The 19,199-nt window shown below is 34.6% G+C and overlaps 1 protein-coding gene across 5 annotated transcripts in view; it reads left to right on the top strand.

The window, feature by feature from the left end:
- fat1a (FAT atypical cadherin 1a) overlaps positions 1–19,199 on the top strand; it is a 194,763-nt gene that overhangs the window by 113,058 nt on the left and 62,506 nt on the right. For all 5 annotated transcript variants that reach the window (XR_005633345.1, XM_039750959.1, XM_039750961.1 and 2 more), the window contains exons 7-11: positions 3,462–3,601; positions 4,601–4,876; positions 5,142–5,352; positions 6,202–10,272; positions 12,939–13,135. Coding sequence is in view for 4 of the 5 variants with exons in the window: in XM_039750959.1 (XP_039606893.1) it covers positions 3,462–3,601; positions 4,601–4,876; positions 5,142–5,352; positions 6,202–10,272; positions 12,939–13,135 (4,895 nt within the window). In the remaining variant the exon portion in view is untranslated. The remainder of the gene's footprint in view (positions 1–3,461; positions 3,602–4,600; positions 4,877–5,141; positions 5,353–6,201; positions 10,273–12,938; positions 13,136–19,199) is intronic.

Here is a 19,199-nt window from a genome sequence, read left to right on the forward strand (position 1 = left end):
GAATAAACAGAATTTCCATTTATTTTTAAAATGCTGTAATTCCCTGTTATGTTTTCATTTTGGAGGTGCCATACAGTATGAATAACCAAGAACCAAACTGCAGAAATGGGGGTAAACACTTGAGGAATCCATGATTATCTTCTGAAGATTATAGGTGGTTTGCTTCAGACTGGAAAATAAAATAGTTTATATTGTTCAAGTCCAAATGGACAGCGAGTATAAAGTAAAGCATAAAGTAACAGTCACAGTCATTTTTTTAAATATCTTACAAATATTTTAGCTTTATACCTAAATTTGTTAAATAAAAATGTCCTTAATTTAAAAAAAATAAAAAACAGGACCTTTTTCCCTATAGCCAATTAAAATATAACATTTTCAAATACATCTGTGTAACATTTGATTTTTCTCCTAGTAATAAAAGATGAAAAATGTAATGTAATTCTTTGTGATGGTTTTGAGAATTTGTAATCTAAGTAATTGAATTGGTGTAAAGTTTGCTTGTTGTTTTTTGAGGGAACTTATAAGTGATAACCGAATAGTGCCAGTATCGTCCAAGTTCAGTTTTGTAGAAATATTTGCACCAATGCAGCACATTAAAGCAGGCAGAGGAAAGTAGGTATTTTAACACTTGATGTTCTTATTTCCTGAATGATCACTTAGTTAATTAAATTATCAGTTTTACATTTCACAATGCTAGTAATTATATAAAACAATCAATAACACACCCCCAAAGGGATGCCAAATAAAATGTAGGTTTCACTTTTCCGGCCAGGATGCAAGAAATATTAATTGTACAAATCTATACATGAAAATGGTTCATAGATTGACAAAAGTATATTAACACTTTGACTTTCTCTGTTGTGGTTTGATGTAGCGATAGATTTACTTTTATAAATACCCCACAAACTAATACAATTTATTTATAATTGGATATATGCAAGCATGTATATATAGGTAGATATCTATCCATCCATCCATTCTCCAACCCGCTGAATCCGAATACAGGGTCACGGGGGTCTGCTGGAGCCAAACACAGGGCACAAGGCAGGAACCAATCCTGGGCAGGGTGCCAACCCACCGCAGGACACACACAAACACACCAAGCACACACTAGGGCCAATTTAGAATCGCCAATCCACCTAACCTGCATGTCTTTGGATTGTGGGAGGAAACCGGAGCGCCCGGAGGAAACCCACGCAAACACGGGGAGAACATGCAAACTCCACGCAGGGAGGACCCGGGAAGCGAACCCGGATCTCCTAGCTGCGAGGCAGCAGCGCTACCACTGTGCCATATAGGTAGATATGTATATTGATATATATATATATATATAGAGAGAGAGAGATGAAAGACAATGCCAAACAAAATAAAACATACAATTATTTTTCTCTCTTACAGAAAAAGGCTCATACTATATGAATATTGATCTTTCAATTCATGTGGTTAAGATGGATACATTCTTTTGCTAGATATGAAGCTTCTGTTGCCTACAAGTGGCGTTCATTTACTCACACCCACTCCCTGCATTGGCTTACCTCACCCTACAAAGACTTTCTGCATCTGCATGGGTGTGAGTTGCTGGTCTGCACTGTCTTTACTTTTTTTTGGAATGGAACTTGAGATTGCCTTTCAGTTACAGTTACACCAATACCACAGTACATTAACTGCCTTTGTCCTAACTAAATTAAGATAATTATCAAAGTGAGTGTACTTATAGCTCTGATCCAGACATGTGCACTTTCTTTTTTTGTTTTAGCAGCCTATCTCCTTGTTCACCTTGTTTAAACCTTCTAGTAATGGCCGGTACTGTAGTTTCTTTTGAGGTTCAAAACACCGTGTTGGGTCCTCCAAAATCACGCCTTCTGAGCAACTGGTGATCAGTCAGTTGCCATTTTCAGCAAGACAAATGCATGGCCTTTCATATACAGTCCTGCTGACCTTGTGCGCTTATTATACCTCTGCAAGATTTGAACTAGTGGCACCCTTGCCTAAACTCTAATACAGACACGTCTTGTACTCTTCCAGTCAACGCAGTTGTCCTTTGGAGTTGAGGGAATGTTTCAGTCTCTGTTACAACCACACCCTATAAGTTATAGGAACTGACTATAGACAGCTGAAGTTACGGCAAGGTGAGATCTAAACATTTGATGAGAAGAGCAAATCAGTTATGTTGTTTTAAAGGCAAGAGTGGAAGTCTTGTCATTGGTTTCTTGGGTGCACATAAGCCCATACTTTTAGGCTTACAATTGGGGCAAAGTTTTGTCCTTTAGTGTTACTCAACATTGATATAGTCCTTTGTATGAGCTGAATGTATAACTGGTACCATGAAAATATGGTTCTGAAGTCTCACTTGGTGATTGATCATTTTATCAGATAAGGAGCAAAGGCTGCATTCCAAAGAGAGGCCCAGTAAAAAAAATGAGCTGATATAAAAAGTGTCTGGTAGTGGCTTGCTTTTTCAAGACTAATGTTCCATTCTGGCAAAATGCATAATGCCAATCTGTCCTACAAGTGTAAGGGTGTTGAAAAAGATTTTAAAAACCTAAGACAAACAAAAAGTATTGCTTAAAGTGTAATTAATGTTTCTACATGGAAATGATGGTTTAATTAAAATGATGGCTATTAGCAATATTTTCAGCTTAAAGGAAATCAGAGACAGGAAAATTATATTTTACAGCATATCTGCAGAGCTAAAACTACCAAAAGTAGACCTAATGCAGAATGTTATGTATATATGTTTAGTAAACAGGAGTATAGTTAATCTTTATGAAATCAGCAATAAATCATATACGCCTGTAATCTAGTTAGATATTAATAGCATATAATATTTTTTATGTTCTAGTTAAATTCTTATGCTTGGAGCTGTTAAGTTTCACATGAAATAAGTCCTATGATATAGTTATTATTAAATCTTTAATTCATTTTATATGGGTGGTGTTAAATATTTCTGTTGCAAAATGTTTTAGTAGGTTTGTATCAAATCTAAAAAAAGATTTTTTGCAGATACATTAATTCAGAACAATTGAGGAGACCACCAGTAACTGTTATGTACATACCATTTTACAGCAAATATATAATCCCAGTTATTGTAATTTAATAAGTACATAGACAAATACCAGGCAGATTCTTGAACTTTTACACATTAGAAAAAACGTAAAAGCTTAAAGACAATAAAAAAAAAACACTTCATCGACAGCACACATGGGGACTTGATGCAAGCTCTATTTTGGACATTTCTCAACTGTGAAATATGCATGTGAAAGAACCAAGTTGATACAACATTGCTTTCAATGAGAATGCTCAGATTTAATTGTATATAGCTGTTTTTTTTAAGCATATGCATTTTTATGTTCTTTACTTTGGGTGTTTTTATACATTTCAGTAAGGTGTAGAGCATGACTGTGGATAAGCAAGTATAAAAAGAGTCCTAATTCTCATTCCTTTCTTATTTTTTAATACAGGTGGTAACTTTGACAGCAGGTTTGATGTGGGGAAGGGTAGTGGAACTATCATTGTTGCTAGACCCCTTGATGCAGAGCAGAAATCAAATTACAACTTGACAGTGGAGGCAACAGATGGAAATAGATCTATCACCACTCAGGTGACTGAATTGTTAATAAAATGTTTATTAAAAGTAGACTCATTGTACTTTTAAATGAAAAACTGTGTTATGCTTTAAAATTTGTTTTAGAATTGAGTGTGAAACCAAACTTCTAAGGTAATTGAAGTAAAATTTGTGATTATCTGCTTCCTCTACCAAAATATAACATTTGATTAATATTTAAATCCTTAAAAGGTTTGCCCTTGCTAGTATTGTAAGTTTTCCTTATATGTCATTGTGATCAATAAGTATTTTACCTATTTATGTATTTATTCTTCCTTTGTTGTATCGGTACCAATCAACTTAGCTCAATTATATAGACATGAAATAAATCATTTGTGCTATTTACATTATTATTATTATTGATACCGTTTATATGCTGTACCTATGACTTTTCCATTTGAAAGTCATTGCAAATCTGTGTGAAAGAGGAAGTACATTATGTTATGACTGCATTTTGGTATACTAGAACTTAAAAATATACTCTTGTATGTGCTGCCTTGTGAACAACCTAGGAAACATCACTTCTTCCTTCATTGACCTGTAATTCTATTTGTGAATGCAGTTGTCTTGATTCTTTATAAGTCTGTTCACTATTTTTGGGCTTTGTTTTGGACATTTATAGCCATATGTGGTTAAGGTATATTCTAATCTTTCACCATTAGTATAACTCAGTTGCCCGTTTGATAAGTTCTTATATTTGTATATACTATACCCTTTCTCCTCAGGAATATATGTTTTTCTTGCTAAAGCACCTTCTGATCATATTTTTTTTCTTTACCATAGGAAGTTTTATACTCTTTCATTTCTGAGTGTGGTGTCACTGCATCACTTGGTGCAGCAAGCTTCACTCCATATCGCTATTGCATTATGTATTTTATATACTACTCTTTCTCATCTTACATTTTGGTTTAGCTTCATGTACATGACTTTTAGTCTTTAATTATAAGCAGGTTTCAAGTGTGTTTTAAACATTTTAATATATGTTCTAATTTTTAGGTCTTTATCAAAGTAATTGACACAAATAACCATCGACCACAGTTTTCAAAGTCTGTATATGAGATTAACATACCAGAGGACACTGCACCAGAAACTGAGATCTTGCAAATCAGTGCAACGGACAAGGATGAGAAAAACAAATTAATCTTCACTTTGCAAAGCAGTACAGATCCAATTAGTCTCAAGAAATTCCGTCTGGATCCTGGAACAGGTTCATTGTATACAACTGAGAAACTGGACCATGAAACCATGCAAAAACATACTCTGACTGTAATGGTATGGTTTGCTTTAAGTTTGTAAAGATTTCAAGTTTGTATAGCTTTGATTAATAATTTTATTTTTTCAGTTAAATTTAAAACGCTAATGCTAAAAAGCCTGTTGTGCACTGTATATACTAATGTTTATGCAAAGCTGTATCCACTTAAAACAACATGTATCTATAGTATCTTAACTAAAAATGCAGACCTTTTGTAAATATTACTCATGCAAAACCCCTTTAATTATGTTTATTAGTTTGTTTATTTGTTTGTATTTTTTTAAGGTCCGAGACCAGGATGTCCCAGTGAAACGCAACCTTGTACGAGTAATTGTTATTGTTGAAGACAGCAATGACCATGCTCCATGGTTCACTAGATCGACTTATAAAGGCCGAGTATTTGAGTCTGCTGCTGTGGGTTCTGCTGTGGTGCAGGTCACGGCAATGGACAAAGATAAAGGAAAGAATGCTGAAATTGTGTACTCTATTGAGTCAGGTAAGATCTAGAATTCATATTTTCTTGTGGAACAGACCCCTTTAATGAATGTAAATATTCACAATCATAAATACTAAATATTAACATAAAGAAAGAATTGTATAAATACATACAAAAACATTAGGTATTGATTTTAATGTAATGTAGCTTTTAAGCTGCCAGAGTTGATCATCACTTGGCATGAAAAACTCTTTGTTATGTGAGATTTCTTAAACAGTTTTTATTCTGGCTTTAAAGGATAAGTGATTTACGCCTTAGTGCCATTTATAGTTGGACTTTATACTTGCTTAGGCAGACATTTATTAAATGATCTAAGGTCAAAATGAAGTGTGTGTCAGAGAAGACAATGAAGTAGTGAAGCTGGGATGTAACTGTAGGAGTTTATTGGGGAAGTTGCCTACTATTTTCTCACAGCTTTATGTATGACAAATGGAAACATTGGGGGAGGATAGCATAGCTGATTTGAAAAATATGCATATGAAATGAGCATATTTCAGATGTCAGAAATAACTGGAGCCAGTTGTAATAGAATAGTTCAAAAATGTTTTGGGTTGAAAATGGTAAAAAATGTTTGCATAAGTTGGAGGCTGATGAATTTCTGAAATCTTCATAACATGCTTCACTGTCTCTATTTCATTACTGATGAAGAACTAAAATCTTTCACCATACAATGGTTAGATAATATAGTTTTCCCTCTAATATTAGAAATATTTAAACTGTAAAAAGCCTTTTCTGAGTTAATTTATTGTGTTAGTGGGTAAAGACAAAATTTGTAAATTTGGCAGTTGATAGTCGGAGCCCTTCCTGTTTTTGACCTCTGATTTCTGTTTTTTTCTTTCTAACTTTCAGGCAACACTGCTAACTCCTTTGCTGTTGATCCAGTCCTTGGCATTATTAAAGTGGCAAAAGAGCTTGACCGAAGTAATAAAAATCAGTATGAAATTATAGTTAAAGCGGCAGATAAGGGAAATCCTCCATTAAGCACATTGACAGAAGTTAATATTTTTGTGACAATCTCTGATAACGCAAAGCCAAAATTTACAATGAATGAGTACTTGACAGAAATCAGTGAAACAGCAATTATTGGAAGTTCTGTTGGATTAGTTGCAACATATAGTCAATCATCAGTGGTTTATGAAATAAAAGATGGGAATACAGGAAGTGCATTTGACATTAATCCAAACTCTGGTGTTGTCTTCACTCAGAAGATCCTTGATTATGAATCACTGCCTTCATACAAGTTGACTATTCAAGCTACAAATATGGTTGGTTTATCTACAAATACAACAATGCAGATTCACCTTCTAGATGAGAATGATAATGCACCAGCTTTTATCCAAGAGGAGTACACAGGACTTATTGGCGAATTTGCTCCGCCGAATAGCGTGGTTTTAACTGCTGAGAATACACCACTCGTAATCCGGGCCACAGATGTGGACAAAGGATCAAATGCAATGCTTATTTATCAAATAGTAGAACCATCTGCTCAACAATTTTTTTCAATAGATGCCAGCACAGGTGCCATTCGAACAGTATCAAGCCTGGATTATGAGCAAAATAATATATTCTATTTTACAGTGCAGGTTCATGATAAGGGAAAACCACAGTTGTTTGCAGAAAATGCAGCTAATGTAACAATCCAGGTAACAGATGTGAATGACTGTTCACCAGTTTTTAGTAAAGATATTTATGAAGCTTCAGTATTGTTGCCAACATATAAAGGAGTTCAAGTACTTGCAGTAAATGCAACAGATGCAGATTCTGAGCCTAATTCAAGAATTATATATTCAATAACTGAAGGGAACATAGGAGAGAAGCTTAGGATTGATACTGATTCTGGAATCATTTCTATTCAAAACACCACACAGCTGAGAAGCAGATATGAGCTTACAGTCCGGGCATCTGATGGAAGATATGCTGCCACAGCTTATGTCAAAATCAATGTGAAAGAAAGCAAAGAAAACAATTTTAGGTTTACTCAGAAGTCATATAATGGAACAGTTCTTGAAAACTCTTCAGAGCCTAAAACAGTTGCAATTATTTCACCAGTAGGCAACCAAATAAATGAACCATTATTTTATCAAATTTTGAATCCAGACAGAAGATTTAAAATAAACCCTACTTCTGGAGTTTTATCAACTACTGGTATACCTTTTGACCATGAGGAACAAAATATTTATGATGTGGTTGTGGAAGTGACTGAAGAGGGGATGCTTTCAAGAGTTTCCCATGTGTTAGTGAAGGTCTTTGTGGAAGATGTCAATGATAATTTTCCAAAGTTTGTAAATCTGCCATATTATGCACTTGTTCAGGCAGATGCAGAGATTGGCTATGTTATTCTCTCTGTTACTGCTGTAGATAAAGACTCAGGACAGAATGGAAATGTTTACTATTACTTAAAAGAACACCATGAGTACTTTCAGATTTCTCCAGTGGGTGAAATCACACTGAAAAAGGGCCTTGATGCAGATAGTATAAATGCAAAATATGTCATCACAGTAGTGGCAAAAGATGGGGGAGAACCAGCTCTTTCTACTGAAGTTGACGTTCCTATTACTGTAGTCAATAAGGCCATGCCAGTTTTTGAAAAGCCCTTTTATAATATTGAAGTTCCAGAGAATATTCGTTTTCAGGCTCCAGTATTACATGTTCAAGCCAACAGTTCTGATGGACTGCGGATTATGTACACTATCACAGAAGGCGATCCTTTAGGTCATTTTGCAATAGACTTTCACACTGGCGTCATACATGTAGTTGGGCCTCTAGATTTTGAAACACATCCAGCATATAAACTAAGTGTGAGAGCTACAGACTCACTAACTGGAGCTCATCGAGAAGTATTTGTGGATGTAATTTTGGAAGATATAAATGACAACCCACCAATATTCAATGAGACTTCCTACTCTGCCATACTTTCAGAAGCTTCAGTAATTGGTACATCAGTGGTTCAGGTTGCTGCCAGAGACTCTGACTCTGGGATCAATAAATTTATCTCCTATCAAATACTTCAAGCTGATGGAAAGAATTCAGGTTCATTTTTCATAGATAGCACTAATGGTATCATTTGGACTTCTAAATTGTTAGACTATGAGGAGCAGCGCCAACATACATTGTTAATTAGAGCTACTGATGGAGGTGTACCTGCTCTCAGCAGTGATGTCTTAGTTACAATATATGTAACTGACCTTAATGATAATCCTCCCATATTTACACAACAGGTTTATGAGGCAACGGTGAGTGAGCTTGCCACACGTGGACAATTTGTAACACAAGTTCTTGCGTTTGATGCAGACTCCTCTGATGTGTATAAATTAGAATACTCTATTCTAACTGGAAATGAACATATGAATTTTGAAATTGGTAGAAAAACTGGAATGGTGGCAGTGTCCAACCACAGAAAAGAAAAAATGTCCCCATTTTATAACCTCAGTGTATCTGTCACTGATGGAGTTTTCAGAAGTACCGCACAGCTCAAGGTCACAGTGAATGGAGCTAATTTTCACAGTCCATCTTTTGTCCAGAATGAATATGAAGTAGAACTATCTGAAAATTCTGCAATAGGAACATTTGTAATTGAGGTAAAAGCTACTGATGAGGATTCTGGCATTTATGGTCAGGTGTCATATTTTATTGTCAATGATCATGCAAAAGACAAGTTTTCAATAAATGAGCATGGACAGATATTCACACTTGAAAAGCCTGACCGTGAGAATACCCTAGAGAAAGTTATTACTATAAGCCTGATTGCTAAGGATGGTGGGGGCAAGGTCGGATTTTGTAGAATTAATGTAATATTGACTGATGAAAATGACAATACTCCACAGTTTAGGGCTCTTGAATATAAGATAAATATAGCATCTGATGCATTGAGGGGCACCTCAGTTATCAAAGTTGTAGCCTCTGATATTGATGAAGGCAGCAATGCAGATATAACTTACACTATTGAATCTGATTCTGATAGTGTTGCTGAAAACTTTGAAATTGATCCATTTAGTGGAGTCATAATTACAAAAGAGAGTCTAATTGGGCTTGAAAATGAACTCTATGCATTTTATGTCCGGGCAAAGGATGATGGAATTCTACCAAAGGAATCTGTTGTTCCAATTTATATTAGAATCCTTAGTCCTGAAGTGCCATTTCCCAAGTTTGTGGAGCCGCATTATTCATTTGCAATCCCAGAGGACCTCCCAATTGGATCGGAAATTGATGTCATTCAGGCAGAGAGTGATCAGCCTTTGGTCTACAGCCTCATAAAAGGAAATACTCCTGAAAGTAACAGGGATGAAGTTTTTGTTGTTGACAAGGATACTGGCAGACTGAAGCTTGAAAAAAACTTGGACCACGAAACCACCAAATGGTATCAGCTTTCACTTTTAGCACAGTACACTTATGATAACTATGAAGTTGTCTCTTTAGTTGATATAAGCATTCAAGTTAAGGATGGTAATGACAACAGCCCTGTTTTTGAGTCTAACCCATATAAAGCATTTATTGCTGAAAATCTCCAAGGAGGAACACGTGTAATCCAACTCAAAGCTAATGATTTAGATTCTGGCACCAATGGGCAAGTGTTGTATAGCTTGGCACAAAATCAGGAAAATGAAGAACTTGTAGAGCTTTTTGCTATTAATAGTGAAACTGGATGGCTTATAACACTGAAAGAGCTTGACCATGAAAAACAGGACCTGTACAGGATTACTGTGATAGCATCTGATCGTGGTGAAAAGGAACAGCATATTGCTAGCACTGTAGTGGAAGTGATTGTTACAGATGTAAATGATAACCCTCCACGGTTTACTGCAGAGATTTACAAGGGAACCGTGAGTGAAGATGATCCACCTGGTGGTGTTATTGCAATTCTGAGTACAACTGATGCAGACACAGAAGAAGTCAACAAACAAGTGGATTTTTACATTACAGGTAAGTATATATTTAGTTAGAAATATATATCTTGGTTAGAAATTCTGATGCCCAAAAGGTATAATAGCAGATGATGAGATGCCAGTATTTTTAAAAAAAAATTAGGAACACAATTCTTTCACAATATACAATGTAGCTGTATATTTTCAGTTTAAATATAAATAACACAGACATTAATTTTAAGTACTGTATGTAAAAACACTAGTAGTGTATTATTTAATAAATTGAAAACAGTTTTATCACAGTTACTAATTGTGTTTTTACACAAGATTAAAAAAATGTGCCTGCAGCATTTTTTGTTCAGGTGTTTAATCTCTAATTAACCCAGCATACTGTAGATCAGATTGTTTCCAAATGTCAGTTTTGAACAACCCTGAAAGCATCTTTCCCATAGCTTAAGTTGCAATCTACAGACATTCAATTTCGAGTCAGTTAGAAAGTGACAGCAGTATGTCCATTGTTTACATAAAATTTTCCTTTGTATTTACTAGTTTTCTGAATATGTCAGTCATGGCATATCTTTCTGTACTACAGTATGTACCATCTTTAAGTGCTTTGTGTATTATGGACGAATTTTTCGGACATAAATAAGTAATATCCAGATCAATAAAGGTTATGTGAAAGTGAGAATGAATAATTAAATGTGTCATGAAGTATATTTTTAGATTTTTTATATGTATATATTTAATTATTTTTTCATTGATTCATTTCAGAGACACTGAACGCAACATGAATTAAGCCCTGAAATAAACACTGTTACTTTCGCTTATCATTATTGAGATAGTGGGCTCTATAGAGTGCTGCTTTCTGATTGGTGAATTATCAGTAGAGCGGACATAAAATCGTTAGCCATCATATACTACATTTTATAGTAGACACTTCAGGTGTAAACTTCTAATCATGAATTCAGAGTTCCTTGAACTGAAGTAACTGCTCTGCATGGTAATTCTGGACAACTTTTTCATGCACTCATATCTAAGGCACATAGTCACAGCTTTCACCATGCACATGAGCCTACAGAAATACTCAAGTCAGGCAGAACGCATATATAGACTCTGCTGAAAGTTAACCAATCAACAGACAGTATATGCTGGATCCCACCCTCTTAACAATAACAAGTGAAAGTGTCAGTTTTAATTTGCGGGATTAAGTTGCATGTGGTATCATTGAAATTAATAAATTATGTAATAACTAAATAAAAGCATATAAAATAAGCACCAAAAATATATTTCCTGACACATTTAATTATTTATACTCACAGTTCATGTTGTTATTTATTTTTGTCATATTTCAGCACTTTTATTTATTTGCATATTTATTTAATTTTGTCCAAAGTATTCCTCCATAGTTTCCCTTAAAAATGATGTGGGTATTTGGAAATGAAAGAATGAAATCTTTGAAAATTATGTCTGTTTCCATGACATGCTTAGCTCAACTTCTAAAGATTTTTCAGTCTCTTCCTTATTTAAAGGCATTTTTATTTGAAATATTAGAATCTGAATAAAATAAACTTTTATTTTTTTGTAGAGTTTAAATATACATTTGTAAAGCTAATTTTATATCTTGCTTAAACATTATTAAGATGCTCATCGCTTTAAGGTAAATCATTACTTTCTATTTAATACAGCATGCCGTTGGAAACTAAACCATTAATACTAGCAGACTATTACTGTGTTACATTCATTTCAGCACAAGTGGATATTTTTTTAGAAACCAGTTCTTCCCCAGAGACATATATCGAAACACTGTAGAAACACAAAGCATATGTGTTTCATATAAAAATAAGTTGGAAACTAAATGATATCCAACCAAAAATATACTTATTTGCCTAATTACCGGTATATGATTTACATAATACTACAAATAGAATTTAATGTTTTGACCACAAGAGAAAGAAAGCAACTATTGTTTATTAAACTAATTCTTATTATTAGCACAGAGAAAAGGCATAGTGGCATGTTAAGCAAATTAATCTATTGTGTTTTTTATTAAAGGAACAGATAATCATTGGTATTATATTTTTATCTTATTTGTCTTGCTTTAATACCATGTGGAGTAGAGCAACATATAACAGTCTATTAACCAACACACAACATGTACTTTTAAAAATTCCACTAATAAGGGCAGAAATTATAACGTTTCCATTTGGCATTAACATGAGGAATAAACAAAAATCAGTAATTGTGCTACGTAACCTGCTTAAAATGCTATTTTTTAAATTCCTTTGGGTAAAAAAAGTGTGTAAGCACCATGTAATGGAATAGATGATAAATTTAATTTAAAAAATATATTAGTTTAGTAATATAAATTGCAGAGCAATACTTGCTCTCATTAAATGCCTTATTAATTATATGAATAGAGACTGCCTACCTGACAAAATCAAACTTTGCATGGAAAAAGCTTCTAAGACTATCAAGTACTAAAATGTTACAGTAAAACTTAGTGATTATAAAGCTTTTTCTGCTGGTATTTTTATTTAAGCACCTAAAATTTTCACAGCATGTCTACTGTGCATCATTTGTAGGGAGCAGATGCATTTTGAGGCTATTCAGCTATTCTCTGCATGTGAGCCTTTTATTTTGTTACTAGTATCTCTCTTCCTACTTTCTAGCTAAATAGCTGTATTGTTCATTAGCTTGAATGGCACTTTTCCATTGACTTTTCAGGAGGAGACCCTCAGGGACAATTTGCTATTGAACACATTCAGAATGAATGGAAGGTCTATGTCAGAAGGCCTCTTGATAGAGAAGAGAAAGACAATTACCTCCTAAATATCACTGCAACTGATGGGACGTTTGTGGCAAAAGCAGTGGTTGAGGTTAAGGTCCTTGATGCAAATGACAATAGTCCTGTTTGTGAAAAGGTAAGTCTCACAAAAATGTTTTTTGCTATAACTTGTAAAAACTAGTGTTTTGTCCACACTGTAACATTAAACAGTGATGATGTTGTAGAAAAAAGAATTCTAATCTTTGTTTTAATTCGTAATGTTTTATTTATAATAACATTCAATGAAAGCTACATCTGTTATCAGCATTAAAACTTGAATATTTTAAAGGTAATTTTCATTAAAGCAATTGTAGTAGACAAATCATGTTTACTTCTTGTTGATTTCCCTAATCTAGTTTACGTAGTAACCTCATGGATCTATTGTATATCCTCTTATACTGGCATGGGCCAATCAGCCCTTACAAAAATTTGCAATGTCATACAGGTGAACTATGTCACACATCACCATAAGCAATATGTTGTTTGTAAGCTTCACAATCCTAGTAATCAAATTATTACAATATGTACAGTTTGATTTTAATTTGGTATGAATATTTTGCATCAAGTCATAACTACTCTGTATAGGGGATACTCAAGTGTTATATGTCAGTGGAATGGTCTCGACCAGTAGAATGTAAAAAATACGATAAATGCTTCCTCTATGAGAGCATACATGAGCAACAGTTCAAAAACTGGAAACACCATTAGAAGCACTCTTAGGATTTTAGATTAGATTATACTTTATTTGTCCTTGCAGTCCCACATCTTACTTTACAAAACACCAGCAAAAACCTAAAAATGGCACATTAGTACTTAATAGTGAATTATCCTGTTCAGACTGATACCAAACACAACATTGTACAATGTCCTACAAATAATACATAATAACAGGCTACCTTTGTCTAGTATCTGGTTAGCCTTCCAGGTCTGATACTGTGACTTATAAGGTAATATACTCAAAAACGTTTGACCACTGGACAGCACAGAGTCAGACCATTCCAATGAAATGTGGAATTCTGTATATGGGTATGTGAAGTCTTACCTATATCCCCTCCCACCTCTAATAAAAAAACACTGCAACCCCAGATAACTTTGATGCAGTTCTTCTACTCCATTTCATTTACTTCGGCTGTCAGAGATGGGAATGACGTCACACCTGGATTGACTGTGTCCTGATAAAACATTTGAAAAACCAATATAGATACTTTCAGGAAAACCTCTGTTGTGTTTACTCCATCGTAAAAAGTGACAGTTGATAACAATGCATTATGTGTTATTTTGCATATCCAAACACCATAGTAACATGTTCACAGATAAAAGTTGGACATTACTGTGTGTACAAAAGATTTAATGAGACACAAATAGGCAGAAGTTTTAATAAACAGTATAATACTACAGCTTTCACTAAAGTACATGGTGTACATCGCCATTTGGATTGACATCGTTATCTGAAGTGACCCAAACTCGGACTTGACCGACCAGTCCCAGGTTTCTGAGTTGAAAATCCAAATTAAGAAGTTATTCCAATTGAAAATTCTGACTTGAAATTCCCACTTCCTGCTTCAAATGGAACACAGAATTAGTGTGGTATGATGGCACAGCGCACTGAGGAGGTGGCTATGAAGAGTGATGTGATTGTGAATGGATGTTCATGGGCTTCTGCTCCACTTATTGCTTTGACACAGTCTGAAATTCGTGATGAACCCTCACCCCCGTATTACTTCAATGCACTTAGTTTTGAAGTGTGAAAGCTGGTAGTGATACTGAAATCAAAATTTTATGCCTGATCCAACAATACCCCTCCCTTTTTTTAGAATAATAAGGCTTCATTTTAGGGTACCCTTCTCAGAAAGAAATAGCTGTACTTTGCTACCACGGTTTAAGAGGATAAAAGCAAGGCTGCCGTAATGTCCATAGCTCTAAGAGGATATAAACCAAAAACAAGTTTAGAACCTGTTTTTCATTCATTCATTTTCACATTATCACTGTAGTTCTCAAGAACTGAATTTCAGTAGACCCCGTTAATTTCCACATACTACATCAAACATAAAGCTCAAAGGCCTACACATAAATGAAAAACAGTGGTGATACAGTTTATACATGCATGTTTATGTGTCCTATTTTTCAATTACAGGACATTTGCAGTAAAAATATGGGCAATTTTGCAGACACAAAATCTGGTTGATGGATAGACAAATTTGTGGTTGAGTATTAAATTATCCTTTATACTGCAGTTTAATATAAAGAGGTGCTGGATAATATTATCAGAATTAAATCTAGTATGAATTGTGTACTCGATTTAATGAAATCTGATACATTCGTATTGTGCCATTCATTAAAGACCAAGGTTTTTAAACACTGGTTTATCCAATGCTGGTTCCAGCCTTGTGCCAAAATCTGGCTCTCCCAAACTGGTAGTGGATAATTTAGATCTGAACAGATTACTATTTTGATAAGATGTAAATATTTTTACACCCATTGGTTTGTACTTTGTTAGGATAGTATACATTTTTCTTCTCCTAAGTACTTTTTGGCATCAATTGAAACACAATATTCCCAGTACCAGGTAAAGGATTCTGTGTAAGGATACTGCCATTTTCTTTACATGTGTGCCTCTACATCTCAGAAACAATTGTGGGTGTGGAACTTCAATAGTGCACCCAAACAATTAAACTGTACTAAGTTGTTGAAGAAAACAGCAAACACTCAGAGAAATAAGTAAATAATAGTACTTCACATTAGGGCTACAACTAATGATTATTTTGGTAGTCGACTAATCGTTCAATTTATTTTTCGATTTGTTGATTAGTCACGATTATTTCATGCCTGACTATTTTGATGTCTGCAACCTGTGGTTGTACATCCTGTTCTGGGCTCCAGTGCATGTCTTACCTCATATGCACAAGTCTGTCAACCTGTGAATGTCACCCTGATGTCTCTGCATTAACACGATTAAAATTAATAATAATCAAATTAAAATAACAGCCAGTGAAACATATGAATTTGAAAATAATCAGATGTTTTTATATTAGTGTTACTATCACAATAAAAAAGAAATAATGTACATTAAACAATACAAGCTAAAGTGCACGTAGTCTTTAAACAAAAAAAGTGCATTTAACTTAACCAAAAAATACATTGTTAAAACTGAAACGTTTTTCATATTTTAGTAATAAATGACACAATATAGACATAAACTATATAATGTGTAAAGTCTGAAGTGCAAAGTTCAAATAAACACTTTCACAAAAGGTTCAAGGATAATACAATAGCTTCTGTGGTGCAGTGGTAGGAATTGCTGACTTATAATCAAGAGTTCCCTGGTTCGATCCTAACTGCCTTGTATGTTTTCCGTTATGAATTGCTCTTATTGTTAATATTATATAACTAGCAGAATACCCACGCTTCGCAGCGGAGAAGTAGTGTGTTAAAGAAGTTATGAAAAAGAAAAGGAAAAATTTTAAAAATAACGTAACATGATTGTTAATGTAATTGTTTTGTCATTGATATGAGTGTTGTTCTCATATCTATATATATATCTATCTACAGTGGTGTGAAAAACTATTTGCCCCCTTCCTGATTTCTTATTCTTTTGCATGTTTGTCACACAAAATGTTTCTGATCATCAAACACATTTAACCATTAGTCAAATATAACACAAGTAAACACAAAATGCAGTTTTTAAATGATGGTTTTTATTATTTAGGGAGAAAAAATCCAAACCTACATGGCCCTGTGTGAAAAAGTAATTGCCCCCTTGTTAAAAAATAACCTAACTGTGGTGTATCACACCTGAGTTCAATTTCCGTAGCCACCCACAGGCCTGATTACTGCCACACCTGTTTCAATCAAGAAATCACTTAAATAGGAGCTGCCTGACACAGAGAAGTAGACCAAAAGCACCTCAAAAGCTAGACATCATGCCAAGATCCAAAGAAATTCAGGAACAAATGAGAACAGAAGTAATTGAGATCTATCAGTCTGGTAAAGGTTATAAAGCCATTTCTAAAGCTTTGGGACTCCAGCAAACCACAGTGAGAGCCATTATCCACAAATGGCAAAAACATGGAACAGTGGTGAACCTTCCCAGGAGTGGCCGGCCGACCAAAATTACCCCAAGAGCGCAGAGACGACTCATCCGAGAGTTCACAAAAGACCCCAGGACAACGTCTAAAGAACTGCAGGCCTCACTTGCCTCAATTAAGGTCAGTGTTCACGACTCCACCATAAGAAAGAGACTGGGCAAAAACGGCCTGCATGGCAGATTTCCAAGACGCAAACCACTGTTAAGCAAAAAGAACATTAGGGCTCGTCTCAATTTTGCTAAGAAACATCTCAATGATTGCCAAGACTTTTTGGAAAATACCTTGTGGACTGATGAGACAAAAGTTGAACTTTTGGAAGGCAAATGTCCGTTACATTTGGCGAAAAGGAACACAGCATTTCAGAAAAGAACATCATACCAACAGTAAAATATGGTGGTGGTAGTGTGATGGTCTGGGGTTGTTTTGCTGCTTCAGGACCTGGAAGACTTGCTGTGATAGATGGAACCATGAATTCTACTGTCTACCAAAAAATCCTGAAGGAGAATGTCCGCCATCTGTTCGTCAACTCAAGCTGAAGCGATCTTGGGTGCTGCAACAGGACAATGACCCAAAACACACCAGCAAATCCACCTATGAATGGCTGAAGAAAAACAAAATTAAGACTTTGGAGTGGCCTAGTCAAAGTCCTGACCTGAATCCAATTGAGATGCTATGGCATGACCTTAAAAAGGTGGTTCATGCTAGAAAACCCTCAAATAAAGCTGAATTACAACAATTCTGCAAAGATGAGTGGGCCAAAATTCCTCCAGAGCGCTGTAAAAGACTCATTGCAAGTTATCGCAAACGCTTGATTGCAGTTATTGCTGCTAAGGGTGGCCCAACCAGTTATTAGGTTCAAGGGCAATTACTTTTTCACACAGGGTCATGTAGGTTTGGATTTTTTCTCCCTAAATAATAAAACCATCATTTAAAAACTGCATTTTGTGTTTATTTGTGTTATATTTGACTAATGGTTAAATGTGTTTGATGATCAGAAACATTTTGTGTGACAAACATGCAAAAGAATAAGAAATCAGGAAGGGGGCAAATAGTTTTTCACACCACTGTATATCTATATATCTATATCTATATCTATATATATATATATATATATATATATATAGATATAGATATAGCAAAATACCTGCGCTTGGCAGCGGAGAAGTAAAAAGAAAAGGAAACATTTTAATAATAACTTGACATGATTGACAATGTAATTGTTTTGTCATTGTCATGAGTGTTGCTGGCATGTATACACATGTATACACACACACACATATACTATGGGGTGCCAAACAGGCAAGTACATTGATTTTGTGAAAATATAAAGTCATTCCCGAATATATAAAGTCAAAACATGAATATATAAAGTCACTGTCGGAATATATAAAGTCAAAACTTGAATATATAAAGTCAGCGTCGGTATATATAAAGTCATACTTGTTTCTGAATATATAAAGTCAAAAGTTGAATATATAAAGTCAGCGCTGGAATATATAAAGTTAAAACCTGAATGTATAAAGTCAGCTTCTGAATTTATAAAGTCATTCCTGATTATATAAAGTCAACATCGGAGTATATAAACTCACTCCTGAATATATAAAGTGAAAGTCAAAATCTATTGATTGAAACGACTCTGAACTGAACTAAGTTAACAAAGACGTATTCAGAAAAATAAATTAAAAAAACAATGTTCGGTTAATGTTTTGAAAATGATGCATGTGCCCTGCCCAGGATTGGTTCCTGCCTTGCGCCCAGTGTTGGCTGGAATTGGCTCCAGCAGACCCTCGTGACCCTGTGGTCGGATTCAACGGGTTGATGTATATTCCAGCGCTGACTTTGTATATTCCGACGCTGACTTTATATATTGAAGTTTTGACTTTATATATTGCAGTGCTCACTTTATATATTCCAGCGCTGACTTTATATATTCCGCCGCTGACTTTATTTATTCAAGTTTTGACTTTATATATTCCAGCGCTGACTTTATATATTCAAGTTTTGACTTGATTTATTCTGACTGACTTTATATAATCAAGGTTTGACTTTATATATTCGGGAATGACTTTATATATA

This window comes from Polypterus senegalus, chromosome 4 (assembly GCF_016835505.1).
Source record: "Polypterus senegalus isolate Bchr_013 chromosome 4, ASM1683550v1, whole genome shotgun sequence".
Lineage (NCBI taxonomy): Eukaryota > Metazoa > Chordata > Cladistia > Polypteriformes > Polypteridae > Polypterus > Polypterus senegalus.